The sequence below is a fragment of the Barbus barbus genome, assembly GCF_936440315.1.
Source record: "Barbus barbus genome assembly, chromosome: 6".
NCBI lineage: Eukaryota > Metazoa > Chordata > Actinopteri > Cypriniformes > Cyprinidae > Barbus > Barbus barbus.
The window spans coordinates 36156806-36176033 of record NC_136734.1 but is presented as its reverse complement, the minus strand read 5'-3'; the positions used below and the strand labels follow the sequence as shown (position 1 = coordinate 36176033).

Here is a 19228-nt window from a genome sequence, read left to right as displayed (position 1 = left end):
TGCTAGAAGGGAAAGGGGAATACAAGTGTTTTTCTTCCTTTAAACAGACATAAATTTACTTAGTCACACCTAATGATGAAAGTTTTTTTTCTGGATATGTCTGCATGTCCTGTTTGTGTGTATATTAGTTGGACTTCTATTATTGTTCTCCACGAAGGAAAGACAATCCTTTTCCTCTTGCTCTCTCATAACATACCTACACATTCTGCCTCTCTTGCTCCTTCTCTCTCTCTCTCTCTGCTCGCATGGCTTAGATCTTGTGTAAAGGGGAGGGTCTGAACTCTGTTTGCAGTGAATGCCCCTGCCAGAGTCTAGTGCTAGCATTCACTCACTCTCACTCACACACAAAGCTGCTATTCCCGCTAGAAAGAGCGTGTGAATGAAGAAACAGGAAAGAGAGAGAGTTTGGATGTAGCTGGACTGTTACTGGACAGGGGGACGTGTAACTGTTGACTCTCCATGGTCTGATGAAGTGATGGTGTAAGGTGTTTCGGCACTGTTGAAGTGATTGAGGTAAGGATTACTTTTCATTCTCCCGCCGCTGTTTGTGGATCGCTGACAGTGTGAGAGTGTGCGTGTATATGTATATGTGGACAGGTGAAAACTTACCAGAACTTACCAGAAACTAGAGCAAGTGCTTTACCATTCTGAGGTACCATTCTATTGTTTTGTTACTGTAAAAATTATCATTCTCATTATAATTGGAAATCTGATAGCGGTAGAAACTCTCATTTTGAAAGTTTTGTATCTGATAAAGTGTTTATCCAAAACTATAACTGATTTTTTTATAAACTTCTAAACTGTGTAGAAGGTCTGCGTCCACTAGCACCAGCAGTGAGCAGTTCAGAAATGGAGATCCTGTATGAAATACATTAAGTATAATTTATAATCAATGAGGTCAATTTATTAATTTATAAAAAAAAATCAGTTTTATTAATAATTGAGTTTGGAATTAATTGCAAATGAGAATTGCTGAGAATAGATGATTCAGAGAGTTTTGGCCGATAAGTAATTTTTTACATTTGAAAAGTGTATTTGAAAGACAGCTAATGATAGAAATCTGATATAAAATGTATTTTATTTTATAGAAGGGCCTGATATTTGTTTTGTGTATCCTTTTATATATTTTAAATAATCACACTAATAGGAATGCTCAACATGTGTAACATTAGGCTTAGATATTCAAATATTTATTCATATCGATCTACGTTGGATATATAGTTTAATTTCTCCTATTTTTACATTTAGATTATCTTTTAACACTCACTTAAAATTAATCTTAAACACAAAATTTTACTGACATTGTTAAATGTAATCTTTGGCAGATTTTAAATTTAATATACATTTTTCATACTGCACTCTGTAATGTTTTGATGCTTATTCGTTTATAGCATTTAAAAAGGTTGATTTTTAGACTTTAGTGTTTAGTGAATTTTTATGTTGACCATTAATCAATATTACCATAGCTTCCCTGTATAACGGAATGTGCACATGCAAGTCTGTGTCAAACTTGAGTGACATGCTTTCAACATGTTCCTACGAATGCACCTAAAATGCAAACTAGTTTGTCGACCATTGCAAGGCACTCCATGCAGGACTGTTTTCACAGATCATTGTTGCTCTATTAATAGCCTAAGACAGGGCAGGGAGTGAGGCTGCAGCTGAAGGGAAGGAAGTGGGCCTGGAGAGCACAGGGATTACCAGGGGTCACTGCACTAGAGGCCCCACACCGGCCATTCCCTGGAACCGGGCTGTTTGGGAATGCTGGAGTGATTGGTAGCAGCCATGCTCCAAAAATGAATCACACTGCAATATTCCTTTACTTTGCATGACTACATGTCTTCAGCTAGGTTCTGTGCCCTTACTGTTATACTGTATAACAGCTGATCCCTAATCTTTGCCTGTCGTACCAGAATAAAACAAAAGAGACCGACAGGGAGCCAAGGAGAAAGAACAACAGTCTCTGTGGCATAATGCAGTACTGTCACAGCTGTGACAATATGTACAGTCAATCACGGTCTGAATAGGCGAAGGTATGAATGAAAATTAATAACTAGATCCTCAGAAAGAGAGACTAGATAAGACAGTCTCATTTCACTTGCAAAACACCCGTCTCGAGCACTTTGCGAGTTTTTTCTTCATGTGAGAGTTTTGACAGTATAGACTCTCTGGGTTTATTCAGTAGGGGACTTTACCTGTGGAATGTTAACTGGCTTCATTTCTGTCCTGTCACACACTCTTTATCCTCCCGCCGGCAAAACTCTCATCCCCTTCTCCACGCATCTGTTTTCAGCAGCGCTTCTGTCAGTCACAGCTCAACCCAGTCACAGCTCAAAAAAAACCCGGAGCTTTGACCCACACCTCTCCTGAAACTTTACTGTGGCTCTGAAGCCTTTGATTGGTCACGTATCCTGCTCCACTTAGACCCCCTTTACACCTGGTATTAATATGTGTTTCCGGTGACTGCATTACATTTTTACTTTTATCCAAAGTAACTGACACTACCGTTCAAAAGTTTGGGGTCAGTAAAAGAAATGAATACTTCAGCAAGACTGCATTCAGTTAATCAAAAGTGAAAGAAACAACTTTTGTGGTTTTTACAAATGAATGCTATTTCAAATAAATGCTGTTTTTTTTAACTTTCTATTCGTCAAGGAATCCTACTGTAGCACAACTGTTTTCAATATTGATAATATGAAATGTTTCTTGAGTCAGCATATTACAGTTATTTCTGAAGGATCATGTGATACTGAAGACTGCAGTAATGGCTGCTGAAAATTCAGTTTTCCCATCACAGGAATAATCCATATGAAAATTGATTTTACAGTATTATAGTTTTCACTGCATTTTTGATCAAATCAATGTATCCTTGGTGAACACAAGACACATCTTTCAAAAAAGATCTTACTGACCCCAGAATTTTTTATTGGTAGTGTACATTACATTCAAAATATATAGCATTGCTATTAGAAGAACTTTAGTCTTTATTGCAGCAACTTCAATCTGTACTTTTTGTTGCAGTACTTAGCTTTTCTTTGTTTTCTGCTTTCCTAATGTGAGAACAGACACTGCATGCTGTTTTGTGATGTGGTCACTCCATTTAATGAACAGTGTCCATTAATGATTTTACTGGATGACATTTCGAAAATCTCATTTCACTCCCCAAATCCTCCCCCACATCCCTCTCCCAGTGTATTTTACAAGGACGCTTAAACTTAATTTTCTCCTCTTAATCCCTTGTTAGCATCCTTTACTGTGGAAATGTTTTTGAGATGCAATGTACATGTTTTTCTCTGAAATAAAGCATTTAGAGTAGGAGATCACTTAATTTTTTTTACATTTTCTGGATGACTAATGCAACCTAATGGAAGGTGTAAAAGCAATCCGCTTAAAAATATCAAGATACTATCTGGATTTGAAGTGCATGTTAATCCTAGGTGTAAATGGGGCCATAGTTTTAATAGTTTACCAGCTGTAATATGTGTTTACATTTTTGTAGTGTGTTTAGACTCACATTGTTAATGTTGGTCGATGAAGAGAATGTGGAATTTGTCATTCTTCAAAATCACTTCTTGAACTACTTATTTAAGATGTGGCTGGAAAAGGCAGTGTGTGTGTGTGTGTGTGTGTGTGTGTGTGTGTGTAAAACAGGATGCTCATTGTTCTCTCCTCGTTACAAACAATCAGTTGGTGATCTGATCCTTTCATGATTGGTCAAACGGAATCTGTTAATGAACTGCCACTAACACACTCACATGCACGCACACAGACGCCGATGATGACAGGCGTATCTGTTTGTATTTAACAAATCATATGCTTTATGATGCGCTCTAAACTAATTTCTATCCAAAACTGTGGTTTTTTGTTGTGGTTGATGAACCCCAATTTGGACCAAAAACCGAGGGACTTTTTACAGACTTTCCCCAGCAGCTGAAGTGCAGATTGTTTGTCATTGTCATGGTAGCAGCGTGTGAGGGAGGCAGAGGAAGCTCTGATCGCTGCTGTGTTGTCATGCTGTGAGTGACGTGTGCTTGACACTTTGACCTGGGCATCCACACACACACAATGCCCAGTGTGTTTGTCCTTGAACAAAACAGGAAAGACATTCACACTTGGTTCATTCTCCTCCACAAATACATATAGCCTTCAACACATGTTTCTGACTTCTGAGTGCTGACTGTGAATTTAGTCTGCTGTTCCTCAAGGAGTGTTTGTACCTAAAAAAAAAAAAATCAAGTACAGTAGGAATTATTTAGGAAAACATACGTCTTCTCACCAAACACACACACACATTATTGTCACAAACATAGGTACTACTGCAAGCACCAGGGACAAGCTCTGACACATGTATGCTGACATATTTTACATTTTATGGCATACACACACATAAACAAAAAACTGTGTGAGGTCACAACAGGAAAACTAAAGAATGTGCATCATTTCCACTGGTGCCCTCAGACTTCCTTCATCGTAGACATACAAACACCCAAACAGGCATTCACATAGAGGCATGCGGTATGCTATGAGCTATGACAGTTACAATAGGCTGAGGAAAAAGCATGTTACTATAGTAAAACAGAGTATGTTCCAGTCGGCCGGTATTAGCCTCATGAAGCAGATTTCACAGGGTGCTTAGCCATTTCTAGTGAGATTCCAAAATGTAGAAAGCATGTATGATTAGTTCAAATGACACAGTATGAGGCGTGTATGATGTTTGACTCAAATTTACATTAAAAAATGTTGATTCATTCTACCTTAAATGTGTTTGCTAGGCAGTCAGTATAGAGGATGTTACCCCCTTTAATGGCATTATTATGATCATGGGTTGCATAGTCATTTATCATTTAATGTAAAATTTAAATTTATATTAATTTAAGCATATAAAAGCATAAAAATCAGTATTTTTATATGGAAGCAATTTTTGATAGATAGATAGACAGACAGATAGATAGATAGATAGATGCCATTCCTCCTTGCAGATCCTCTCCAGTTCTGTCAGGTTGGATGGTAAACGTTGGTGGACAGCCATTTTTAGGTCTCTCCAGAGATGCTCAATTGGGTTTAAGTCAGGGCTCTGGCTGGGCCATTCAAGAACAGTCACGGAGTTGTTGAGAGGCCACTCCTTCGTTATTTTAGCTGTGTGCTTGGGGTCATTGTCTTGTTGGAAGGTAAACCTTCGGCCCAGTCTGAGGTCCTGAGCACTCTGGAGAAGGTTTTCGTCCAGGATATCCCTCTACTTGGCCGCATTCATCTTTCCTTCGATTGCAACCAGTCGTCCTGTCCCTGCAGCTGAAAAACACCCCCACAGCATGATGCTGCCACCACCATGCTTCACTGTTGGGACTGTATTGGACAGGTGATAAGCAGTGCCTGGTTTTCTCCACACATACCGCTTAGAATTAAGGCCAACAAGTTCTATCTTGGTCTCATCAGACCAGAGAATCTTCAGGTGTTTTTTAGCAAACTCCATGCGGGCTTTCATGTGTCTTGCACTGAGGAGAGGCTTCCGTCGGGCCACTCTGCCATAAAGCCTCGACTGGTGGAGGGCTGCAGTGATGGTTGACTTTCTACAACTTTCTCCCATCTCCCGACTGCATCTCTGGAGGTCAGCCACGGTGATCTTTGGGTTCTTCTTTACCTCTCTCACCAAGGCTCTTCTCCCCCGATAGCTCAGTTTGGCCGGACGGCCAGCTCTAAGAAGGGTTCAGGTCGTCCTAAACGTCATCCATTTAAGGATTATGGATGCCACTGTGCTCTTAGGAACCTTAAGTACAGCAGAAATGTTTTTGTAACCTTGGCCAGATCTGTGCCTTGCCACAATTCTGTCTCTGAGCTCTTCAGGCAGTTCCTTTGACCTCATGATTCTCATTTGCTCTGACATGCACTGTGAGCTGTAAGGTCTTATATAGACAGGTGTGTGGCTTTCCTAATTAAGTCCAGTCAGTATAATCAAACACAACTGGACTCAAATGAAGGTGTAGAACCATCTCAAGGATGATCAGAAGAAATGGACAGCACCTGAGTTAAATATATGAGTGTCACAGCAAAGGGTCTGAATACTTAGGACCATGTGATATTTCAGTTTTTCTTTTTTAATAAATCTTCAAAAATGTCAACAATTCTGTGTTTTTCTGTCAATATGGGGTGCTGTGTGTACATTAATGAGGAAAAAAATGAACTTAAATGATTTTAGCAAATGGCTGCAATATAACAAAGAGTGAAAAATGTAAGGGGGTCTGAATACTTTCCGTACCCACTGTATGTATGTGTGTGTATATATATATATATATATATATATGTATATATATATATATATATATATATGTGTGTGTATATATATATATATATATATATATATATATATATATATATATATATATGTGTATATATATATATATATATATATATATATGTGTATATATATATATATATATATATATATATATGTGTATATATATATATATATATATATATATGTGTATATATATATATATATATATATATATGTGTGTATATATATATATGTGTGTATATATGTGTGTATATATATATGTGTGTATATACAGTCACGGCCACAAATATCGGCACCTTTGATAAATATGATCAAAGGAGGCTGTGAAAATTAATCTGCATTGTTAATTCTTTTGATTTAATCATTATTAAATAAATGTTTTTCTCTAATACACATTGGCCACAATTAACGGGACCCTTTAACAGTCTTATATAGTTTAACAGCCAGTTTAACAGCTCAAATTTTCTCCTATAATGCCAGATAATGTTAGAGAACACTTGACAAGAGATCAGAGACCATTCCTTCATCCAGAATCACTCCAGACCCTTTAGATTCCCAGCTCCGTGTTGGTGCTGCTTCTCTTCAGTTCAGTTCACCTCACTCATTTTCACACATCAAGGTGAAATATTTATATGTGGTAGAACTTTTGCTTTTTACTTTAAATAATTTGCAAGACTTTGAAATTTCCTGTGGCAAAAGACACTATATATGAATATTTATCCAAGATTCTGTCTATGATAAACAAACACGGTTGAGATCTCTTTTTCTAATTTAGTTCAAATATTAAACTTACCCAAAGCTGAAATACTTGATTAAGATTTGTGTACAGAGTGCCAAAAAGCAAAGATCATATGTGCTTATTTTTCAGAAAGTATCAGTAACTTTGTCAGTATCTGACTCTTTCATTGCTTGTTTGTGAATACTTTTAACATTGACATCAGAGATCTTGTTGCCTTCATCCATGTGACCAGAGCTCTCTTTCTGCCTGCGCTGCATCAGTGACTCCAGCATGTGACATTGCTGGTCATGAGTGACTCAGTGCTTCTATTCATTCAGTCTGTTATTGTGCAGAGTTTACAGTTCCATCATTTCAGTTTCAACACAACTGTTTCAAGTGTAGTGCAACCTGTTCCTTTTAGATCAAATGTAATTTTCAAATGTAAATTATTTTACTGGATTTTGAAACTTGCAGACAGACATATCTAATGGAAAAAGTCCTAAACATGTCTCTATAAATCTAATATTACATGATGTTAGAAACAATGCAGCAGCATTGTTGCCTGCTAAAAGCACCAAAGTTATAAACTATATTTAAACAATAGTTATAACAGGTAGAAATGGCGTGAAGTCACAAACAAAAATGCTGAACCTGCTAATCTTTTTATAGGCCAATGATACCAAGGATATAAAACTCAACACCTTTGCAACGATACTTTTTTTCTCTTTTTCTGTAATGACAATTTAATGTACTCAAGGATCTGTGTGGGTGATGCAATGTGTCTTTTTGCCTCTGACATGTTTGTATGAGCGTGTTGAGGTGCACGCGAGCGCGTGTGTCTGTGAGCACATGTACAGGATTGTTGCCGTATTGCAGAATATTGCATAACAATCTGTCAGAAATATTGATACATGACTCAGATTATCAAAGCTCTCTATCTCGTCTGCATAAAAGACAGACAGAGGAAAAAACTAAGATAAAAGAACGACTGATTTTGCTCTGGGTAGATAAGTAATTAATTACAAAAATACTGACAAGAGTGAAGGTTTTTGAATAGTGCATGTGCACATTTCATAAAGGTAGACTGCAGCTCAGTGTGTTTAATTAAAGAAGATGAAATGTGTTTGCAACTTCTTTCTCTCTTAGTTTTTTAATAGATTGTTTTCCCTTTAATGTTCCTTTCATAACAACTCTTTGAATATTGCACACATATACAGTAGTACTTCCATGACCACTGTAGACTTTCCACAAAAGTGACATTTTATAAATATGAATTTATGAAATCAATTGTATGCAAGTTTTAAATGTGAAGTGCATCATTCCAGAAAGAATAATAATGGTCAGTCCAACGAGAATAAATAAGAGCACAGTTGTTATTGGTATAACGTGAAGCTGTTTCTGCAAGAGTGTTGAAGTGCTTAGGATTTGGGAACCTAAAAATGTTAACGCCTCCTCAAAACATTGCAGAATCTTTGGGGAGACTGTGCAGGGAAAACTGGGTCAGCTGCTACTGTGAGAATGTCAGTGGATTTGGGGTTTATTGTCATTCTTTCTTTTATATAGAAACACACACATATACTAACAAATGATTACATCATGCTACAGGTTATTCTCTCTGTTTGTATGTTCTGATACACACGTTGCATATACACACGTTCAACTTTTCCTTAGGTAATGGGGATTGATAAACGGATTTGTTTCCTGCTTGACAGAGAGACAACAACAGTGAAGAAACAAACAGGATTATCAAGCAAGGAAGCACATACATCTGTTGCAGATCTCATGAATGTTAAGGAGTTCAGGAGCTCATCACATCACAAAATTGTCAAAATTTAGCAACCCTTTTTTAAAACGCTTCTGTACATCTGAAGAATGTTTGACTAATAATTGATGTCATAAGTAATGGCAACATATATTAAAGGAGACTTTTAAAATCTCTTTTAGGCTAAAGGCCATATGCACTCACTTTAAGCAAGCTGTTAAGAAGCAACAGGGTTTTAATCCATTTACCTTCCCTTTCCAAAGTTTTTTTTTTTTTTTTTTTTTTTTGGAGTCAGGTTTTGGCTTGTCAGGATTGTGCTGATCATGTGTCAAGTTTAGACTTTCTTTGTGAGAGATATACAGCATTATATGATGCAGGTGGAACCGGGATGAGTGTGAACTGATTAAAGGCACAGGTCTAAAAATAAAAGCCTGAGAAAGGAAGGGTGGATTTAAGCTTTATATAAAGGTCAAGAGCAGAGATGAAGATGATTTTTACACTGATAAATTATTCTCTATATCTGATTGTAACAGACAGGCAGTCAGGAGTGTGAAAGGGTCACCTGTGTACATCCTTAGACAAACAGACCAGGCATGCATATTTATACATATACATGCAAGTGTGTTGTAAAAATTAAATAAATAAAAATATAAAACTACTACCAGAGTTGAACCAGTAAAGTCTTAGCAGTTTTTTTATTACAACCTTAAGAGAGCACCATAACATTTAACGTTTGAGTCGAGTTGTTCTGCCTCCACGGTTCTCTCTTCGTGGTTTTGAACTGTGCTTGCCACATCAGTGTGAGTATCACTGTGGTGCTATTGGCAGCTGTTTACCACTGTAACTAGGTAACGACTCAGAAAGAGGAGACACTTGCTGGTACCTTTGTTTTTCGTTCAATAGACCACAATATTATGCTCCATGTGAACACACATTTATAATATCTGGACAAAGCTATCCATTAACATTCCCATTCATCTCAATGGCAGTTGCTCAGCTGGCCATGTCCCCCTGGAACCATACTAACCAAACTCTTGAGTCCTTGGCACACACAGACACACATTTTTCATCGTGCCCTATAGTGGTAAAAGGAACCTTCAGATAGGTGCTTGTATCGCAAGTAAATTTGTTCTAGAGAAGCATTTCACCTTTTCTTTTTAGAGAAATTGGCTTTTTTTTAGTTGTCAATGACAGATTATTAAAAGTTTAGGTATTGGGATCTGATGATACGCTCTTGAGATGAGCTGTTTCTGTAATGTATTTTTACTCTACCGTTCATAAGTTTGGGATCAGTAAGATTTATTTATTTTTTTTATGTTTTTGAAATCATTTTTTGAAAGTCTCTTAAGTCTTATGTTCACCAAGGCTGAATTTATTTGATCAAAAATGCAATAAAAATGTAACGTTGTGAAATATTATTATTAATTTACCTGTTTGAATTTCTAAAATGTACTTTATTCCTGTTATCAAAGCTGAATTTTCAGGGATTATTATTGATTCCTTATTATTATCAATGTTGAAAACAGTTATGCTGCTTTTTGTAGAAACCATAATACAGTAGGCTTACATGTTTTTCAGGATTCTTTGATAAACAGACAATTCAAAAGAACAGCATTAATCTTTTGTAACAGTATACATGCACATGTCTTTACTGTTACTTATGATTAATTTAATGCATCCTTGCTGAATTAATAATGTGTATGTGTATATAACGATAGCGCAGGTTTAGTTGATCATCATACCTGCTCATATGTTGACATAAACAAGCTGTTCAGTGCCAGTCAGAAGTTGGATCAGATCTGGATTGCTCTTGATCATCTTTAGCCTTATTTTTCATCTTCGCTCATCTTCGCTCACACTGGGTGTGTGTGTTTCTATATATGCGTGCATGAGCTAAATCTATACACATTTGAACCTATAATGTCTTGTTCTGTTTTTCATAATAAAACAAGCCAAACAATAAACAGAAAGAGTTGGGTTTAGGGCAATATAATGATGTGCAGGTGTGTTTCTGAGTGTGCATATCTGCTTTGCGTGCGTTTCTTGGCTTAATCAAACTTTTTTTTTTGTCTCCAGAAGATGGCACTGTGTGCACAGTGCAGAATTTGCCAAAATTTTCTCCAGTGATTTAATATAAATATTAAGACAAGAACACACAAACGCCTGTCTATTTAGTACACAAAGGAATGTTTATACTTGTGAGGGCATCCTCACTATTTGAAAGGCTAATGAGTCATGTTTTGCTTCAGATCTAATAATGTCAGCAGAAATGTTTGTGGATTAGTTAGTAATTGTGGTAGTGAGTTACAACCATCACCACCAGTTTGGACTAGCATGAACCTTCATGCTGGTGTAAGCTGGTCTTTCTCTGGAAAGTACGGCCACACACTGCAGCACACACAGGAAGCCATTAGCAGTCAGTGTAAGTAGATACATCCATCTTCTTTCACCTCATTTCCCCAATTCTCTATCTTTCACACTCTTTGAAGACCACATGAGTTATATGTTATCCATACCTCTCCACCACCCCTTTTTCTACCTTTGTTCTTTCCTGTGCAGCAGTTAAATAACATGGTGTGTGGAAGCCCACAGTTTCGGGCTATTTGCAGTGTGTGTGTGTTAGTTAAACGAGAGCTCTTGAAGTTGTCAGTAGAGTGTGTGCTGTTTTTCATTATGGAGTGGGGTGAGCAGAGGAATGCTCTTATAGCACTCCCCACTCTTTCAACCTCTCACCCTCTCATTGCCCCCTTGTTTCTCTCTTTGAACTTCCCCTCTTCTCCACCATCTCACATCTCCGCCTGTCTCTGTTCCTCACGTCTCGCTGTGTGTTTGTGTGCGCAGCTGTGATTTCTCAACAGTCATATCTGAACCTACAGTACATGTGAGGGAACGTGTACTACTTTACCTACAAGATGAAAAAATGCCAAACAGCCTGTTCATCAGTACAAGCATTGCCTTTACGGCAAAGGGATAGCTCACCCAAAAATTTCATACTTAACTCATTAACTATCTTTCTGCTATATTTTGAGAAATTTCAGTTTTGAGTGTGCTATCCCTTTAGTACAGATAAACAAAGTGATTTTTTTGTTTAGTCTATTTGTTCAACTTTTATATAAACATTGAAAAGAGTGAATATGAACGCTGAAGAAAGATTGTGTAAAATCAGATAAATTGAGCAAAAGTTTGAGAGAGTTTTTATCTGTTCTTTTTTCTTTATCCCAAATGTGTCCTACTTTGGATCTTTTGGTGATGTTATGCCCTTTTGTTCCTTCTGTTAGTGTGTGTGGCTGAAACAGACTGTCAATAGAAAGATAAATGGCAAATCATTTTCAGCACAGATTTGTCTTCTCTCTGTCTTCTTTTTCTTTGGTGAGGTAGATCTTTTGATTCTCTTCACATACAAGGTCACTAATCAAACTACTCAAACTTTGCTTACTTTTCTGAACAAAATCCCCTTCCTCAAACACGCACACAAGGATAATAAAGGCACATAAAAAATAAAAGAATCCCATTGACCTTCAGTGAAAAGAAATGTGATCAAAAGTGTGTTGAGTCCTGTATAGTACAGAACACACATACACCAATAAAGTCAGACAGTGTAGAGTAAATCATCGCAAAAAATATAAAATCACTAATAATAACGACTCACTAGTAATAATGTAAACTCACTAATAATAACAACAACTGACATTTAAATAATTATTCACTGATAATCTTCAGCTCCATTGAGCAGTTAGGATTTGGGGGCAGTAAGATTTTTTGTTGTTGCTGTTCTTTTAATGAATCTGGAAGACCGAAATTACTAAAATATGCTGATTTGGTGCTTAGGATTTTCTTGTAAGTGTTAAAAGCAGTTATGCTGCGGGATATGTTTTTTAGAAACCATTATGCATTTTTATGGTTGTTTGATATGTACAAAGTTTAAAAGAACAGCATTTATTTAAAATAGAAATCTTTTGATGCATTATAAATGTTAACTTATCATTTGTATAAACTGTTTTGAGGTGTTTTTTGTATCTTAACGTGGTCACAATGACCTATTGTTCTGTGAAAATTTCTACTTTCACTAACAAAATAAAATAATTATTAATAATCACATCATTTTCCTTTTTGGCCAAACTGTCCCTTTAAGAAAGTTCTCAAAGAGTCTGTCAAATAAAAGCGCGTTCTAGACATGTTGTACTTATCTGTGTGTGTGTGTGTGTGGTGTTGCTATTATGGCATCTGGAAGGGCAAGATTGAGCATGCAAGAGATACAATCCTTTAGTACTTCAGTGTCCATCACTTTTCTCTCACACTCATACTCATGTACACAATCTTAAACTGTGGTGAACGAAATCCCAAGTGTCTAAGTCTAGCAAAGTCATGAGAACAGGAAATGACCTCGATTCTGAGTTTGCCCTCCAAGTGTGACCTCAAGCAAACAGCTTGTGTTCACTGTTCAAGCAAAGAACAGTGGACCTATGTGTGGTGTTGCAAGAGTGCTACATATTTTCAATACGTCTACAGGGACACAAGGGGGGAATATCCGGCCATAATCTTCATGCTAAGGGTTTAACAAGGGCTGAATTGAAGTAATTTGATTCTCAGTTTGACTGCCTTATGGCTTGGGCTTGTTGTCACCTGGAGAGTTACAGCAGTCAAACAGAAGGGGGTTGGGTAGGGAATCATTTGAAAGCAGAGAGATTGAATGGACAACAATAGGCAAATTGAATAGAGTTGAATGTCTGTGTATCCAGATTCCCTGAAAGAGGCTTGATACTCACACAGACGCCCCAACAGGTGGTGCGACGTGTGTTGCGTTGTATTTGCAGAGACTGAGATCCTGATATTGTCTTTCCCTAGAGATGTTAAAGGGATAGTTCACCTAAAAATGAAAATTCACCCTCTTGTCTTTTAAAAATCTAACTATACAGCTTTGGGTTCATGTTTGAGGGTGACTACAGGGTGACAGAATTTTAATTTTTGATGAACCACCTCTTGTACACGCCTGCTGTTATGTCACTCCGTATGTAACCTCTCAATAACTTGTTTAATTTCACATTTTTTAGTCATAATCACTAATTGTTGTTAGTAAATCATTTGCAAATGCGTGTGCATGTGTCTTTGTGTCCATCTGTTCTGCTGTATTCCAGCTGCTTGACCCACACCCTCAGTCCTGGCTCCTGATTGGCTAATGAGACCCATGTCTGGAGAAGCTAGTCTGGGCCCCTTATGAGGATTCACATCTAAAACCTGGACTGGACTTTCTTTAAGAACTTTTCTTTATTTGTGTGTGTTAAATGAATTCAATATGGTTCAAATGGCTCATCTCAAAAATCTGTTGAACGATGCAAAGGTTAATTGGTCATTTTATTTAGAGGTAAAGTGCCCTTTTTGTACCTCTAGTATCACTCAAGGGTTCAGGGTTTGGCTGAATACCATGGCCCTGTTAGCCCCTGCTGGTAGATGCCATACTGTAGCTGAAAAATATACTAGATGGAATATTTTTTTCTCCCCAAGCAACTACTCTAATAGTAGCCGTTTTACCAGTGGGTGTTTTAGGGCTCTAAAAAGCATGAAATTTCTGTGTATTTCCACTGCCTGTCTGCTGCCTGTGCCATCATAACTCATAAATGAAGAGATTTCAGATCGCATGCTTTTGTAGGCATGGTGTCATTGAGATTAATAGGAATTATAATGGTAGGCTTCATGTTCACCTTTAAGCTTTTAAATTCAAATTTGTAGGGAAATAGAATTGGTGCAAAAAGAAAAGAGAGAGGGAAATATTTTAAAACAGAAGTCTGATGAACATCTTTTATTTTTGAATCTCACATAAATACACCTATACGAGTGAAATGTATAAAACCTTACAAACATTTCTCATTGCCAAACAAAATGTATAATTGTATTTATGAAGTTTAAATGTATCATGTATTAATAAAAATGTTTCTTGAGCAGCAAATCAGCATATTAGAATTTTTTTCCCATGGATCATGTGACACAGAAGTCTGAAGTAATGATGAAAATTCAGCATTGCCATCACAGGTGTAAATTATATTTCAGTTACATTTATTTTAAATGTAATGTTTTAAAATCTACTGTATTTTTTTATCAAATAAGTGCAGCCTTGGTAAGCAGAATTTGTTTTCTTTTTTAAAACAGACCTCTATATTTCATGGTAGTATTTATTGTACTACTATAAATTTGATGATTTAAATAAACAATAATTGTATTACAGTATCAAAAATGATACTGAAAAATGACAAATTACACAAGCTCAAAGGTAAAATGCATTATGCTAAAGAGAATTTGATGTCACAATGCAAAATAAAATTTTAGTGGTACTAAAAGTATGCTAGTTGCAATATTATTTCGTATTTGTATTTATATATATATATATTTTTTTTTTTTTACGTGACTGAGAAATGTTCTTGTCAGGTTCTTGACATCCGATTCACCCTATGTTCCACCACCTCCTGATCCAGCCCTGGTTTTCACACAAACTCTTCATACAAACTTTGTCTTCTGGCTCTCTCTCGGTCTTCAATGGCATACCTCTGCCTTCTGGCTACTTAGAGACAGAGTGTGTGTTAGAGAGAGAGAGACAGAGAGCATGTGGCACTGAAGAGCCTTTTGAGCTATTCACCTCTCAGTGAGAAATCAAGCAACAGAGAGAGAGCGAGAAATCAAACTTTCCCTCCTACAGTTGGACTTTTCCCAGACTTGAGTGCTGGAATGGATTTCCTCTGATACTTTCGCTGTCATTGCACAACTGTGGAGTTTATGCACAGAAGGGATCTTTGAAGTTTTGTTGACTAAGCGTGTGTATGTGAGGCGTGTGTGTGTGTGTGTGTGTGTGTGTGTGACGGGAGCGTGCTAAGAGCTATGTCAGGTGTTACACGGAAAGGTTCTGGGAGACCAGGATATTACTACAGACTCCTGGGTCGAACGAGGCTACAGAGACAGCGCAGCCGCTCCAGGAGTAGAAGCAGAGCCACAAACAATAGGGGTAAACATCTTGTTCTAACTTTACTGCATTGTTTCTGAAATATTTCCTCCCACCTTTTAAAATACTTTTATGTGTTGTTAATGGTGCAGTATATATATATTAATTATTCCCATAACAGTTATATTTGTCACACTTACCTGCAGTATGTTAAGTTTGTGTGTGACATTTCTGTTGTTGCCACAGTAGTAAAACATCATAACAGCCCGTCTATTAGAGTGCAACTGCCATAAACACAGTTATTACCACATTGTTTATGGCAGCACTCTTCTGAGTACTTTGCTTTTTAGAAAAGCTGCTTTTTTTTTGCTTGGGGAAAACTTTATTTTAATTCTGAATAAGAATATAATTCAATGAATGAACTCTAAGAAATATAACTCACTTTAATTTGCACTATTTTTTAGATCTAAAAAACTGGATGCAAACACTTCCCTTTTTAACAACGAACCATTTTAGAGTTGCTGTTAATGTGTTTCTGTTGGTATATTGTTTGGTTGTGTGTGTGTGTGTGTGTGTGTATTAATGAGCAAAACTGTGAGTGATGATGTTGTCTAATCATAGTTTGTCAGTTGTCAAAGTGTGAGTTTTTGCATTAGTAGTGGGATTTTTTTTGGAGATTGGAGACTGTTTTTGTGCATCTTTTAAAAGTAATTGACACGTTCACTCAGCCAATTAATTCAGAAACAACTAATTAATACAGTAACCAAGTGTCACTACTGTATGTTGCTTGGCAATGCTGAAAGACTGATTCTTGGACTTTGGAAGTTTTTTCTTTTCTTTTTTTTAATATAATATCAAATTAGACATGTATTTATTCATAACGGAGACACAGTGCTGTGATGTGAAGTAAAGTGTTTAATGTTTCATAGAAATTTTGTATAAAGCAACATCAACATGGAGAGATCATGGTGGCCTCATGTCTGTGGCCTGTGGCTGTTTTAACATTAAGTTCAAAAGCATATTGTATTTAATGCAAAATTTAATTTTGCATATCATTTCTGAATATCGTTTGTTTCCATCTGATCTTGAATAATTAGTTAAGTCCCTTGTATAAGAAACTCAGCCACGCGGTCAGTTTAGTGTTAGTTGTAACACCTTAGTATCACCGGATAAAACCGCAGAAGCCGTAAAGTTAGTTAAAGAGCCCACACACGAGCGGGTGAGGGCTCGTTAAAACTGCAGGTTTGTTGAGAAGCTGTTATTATCAGCTGTAACTTTGTGGTGTAACAAGAAGACAGGTGACCAGCGACAAGTATTGAACCTAACACGCCAAACGCGCTCTTTCTCACACAATTTTCCAAACCAGTCAAGCAGGAACTCCAGTACTTCAGTATGGCCCAACAAGCTCCAGCTCTCTCTTTCTCTCTCTCTCTCTCTCTCTCTCTCTCTCTCTCTCTCTCTCTCTCTCTCTCACACACACACACACGCTGAGTAATTTCAGATGTGATGGCTGAGAATAGCTTCTTTAAACTCTCATCCAGGTTATGCTATCTAGGCTCATTACTCAGGGGATCGACTGAGATCCCGGAGTCATCCATACTTAATTCAGTCACTGAGAGAATCGATTCATGTAGTAGATGAGTTGCTTTGTGATGGGGTTTGGTAATGGCACAGCTGTGTAACTGTAGTAAACTTTTGAAGTAAGAGGTTTGACAAAACAGAAGCAGTGATTTATAGAGAGGTTCTAACCTTTAGGATGAACTCAGTATGTTTGTTTATTTGCTTGAATGATAATCATATTTTCTGTTCAGTGACACGTGGGTTTTACTTTATCAAGATTTTAGTTTGACAGAAAGAGAATCAGGAAGTTTTCCAGTGGGATGATTGTCATAGAAGATTTTGCATGTTTTGTGGGTGTGGATCTACTTAACTGTCAAGCTGTATGTTAAAAGATCAGTTCCTGTTTACTGTTTGGCGCTTATTCCAAAGACCATAGAATCCCCAAGACGTGTCACTCGTATAGTTTTGAATGGGGAAAAATGCAACACTAAATATGGCCGCTCAATCGCAGGAAGCCCCGCCTTCTGAATGAAAGAGCCAATCACTAATCGGTAAAGTCAGCGCGTCACTGCAGCTGCCGTTAGAAGTCCCGGTTGCTATAGAAACTGTCAGCGCTTTGAGACGCGCACTCATGACTGCGCATGCGCACTGGCTGATCTAGCCTGAGAAATAAGCTTTTTATAACGCTATTTGAGCAAAAGAAACAACATTTATGACACAGTTGTTGTCCGATTTCATTGGTGATTTCAAATCTGAAATTTAATTGTAAGTTTAGTGAACAGTTTTGGAGAATTTGATGTTTCCCTATACAAAGTGATAGGAGCTGCTCTTGGATGCCCGAGAGGCATTTCAAAGATGACCGCCGAGTGACATGCCTTGTCTTAAAGAGACTTTGCTTATTCATGTTAAGTAGGGATAATACTGCAATGTCTATCTATTATTGTTGGGCGATATGCTCCATTGTCATATCGTCAGCTTGTGAGATCACGGATGCACGATATAATCGTGCTCATTTGTTTAATTATTTACTTAATTACTTTCTTAGCCGGAGGGTGAACCAATCCAGGGTATGGCTAAAAGCAGCCTAATGTTAGTGTAATCAATTAACTATACATTATATCTTTTTAGTCAAGTAGCATATGGATGTCATATTTTTTATTCATTTAAGTGAAGTGAAGTGACATACTGCCAAGTATGGTGACCCATACTCGGAATTCGTGCTCTGCATTTAACCCATCCAACGTGCACACACACACAGCAGTGAACACACACACACACCGTGAACACACACCCGGAGCAGTGGGCAGCCATTTATGCTGCAGCACCCGGGGAGCAGTTGGGGGTTCGGTGCCTTGCTCAAGGGCACCTCAGTCGTGGTATTGAGGGTGGAGAGAGCGCTGTACATTCACTCCCCCCACCTACAATCCCTGCCGGCCCGAGACTCGAACCCGCAACCTTTGGATTTGAGTCCGACTCTCTAACCATTAGGCCACGACTTCCCCGTAACATGACACATTTAACATGATCACAATATAATAAAAACATTGTAAGCTATTAATTATAATGCTTACATCTCCTCAGTTATTCAGCAGCTACAGAAAACAAGCAAAGAACATTTACATTATCAAAGAACGTCACTCACTTTTGTCTAGTGCGAATTTATGCATTTTTAAAAATCACTGCCGTTATAATCAGTATACTATCTCTTATAGTTGCATACAGTATACTATCTCTTTGTTGTTTATCTTGAGAGAATTCATACGAGAGCAGAATTCAGTCAGAAAGCACACACTCAACAACAAAACTCTAATGGCCTCTAATTGGCCAGTGCCTTCATAAACTCAACAGAATCATGTGTGATTGGTTATAATGCGCAACAATTTAAAAACGCATAAAAAGAAATATGTTGCGACAAATAAGCCCTAATATTAATTAGATACTAATACTAGCCTAATAATAATCATCATC

The 19228-nt window shown here is 37.3% G+C and overlaps 1 protein-coding gene across 2 annotated transcripts in view; it reads left to right on the top strand.

Annotated features, from left to right (window-relative positions):
- Positions 1–340: 340 nt before the first annotated feature.
- Positions 341–19228, top strand: part of LOC306871319 (disabled homolog 2-interacting protein-like) — a 96424-nt gene continuing 77536 nt past the window's right edge. Inside the window, exon 1 of one of the 2 annotated variants that reach the window (XM_079419141.1) lies at positions 341–513. Coding sequence is in view for 1 of the 2 variants with exons in the window: in XM_079419140.1 (XP_079275266.1) it covers positions 15640–15763 (124 nt within the window). In the remaining variant the exon portion in view is untranslated. Of the gene's footprint in view, positions 514–15328; positions 15764–19228 lie in introns of those variants that run through there. The other variant, XM_079419140.1, reaches the window with a different exon arrangement.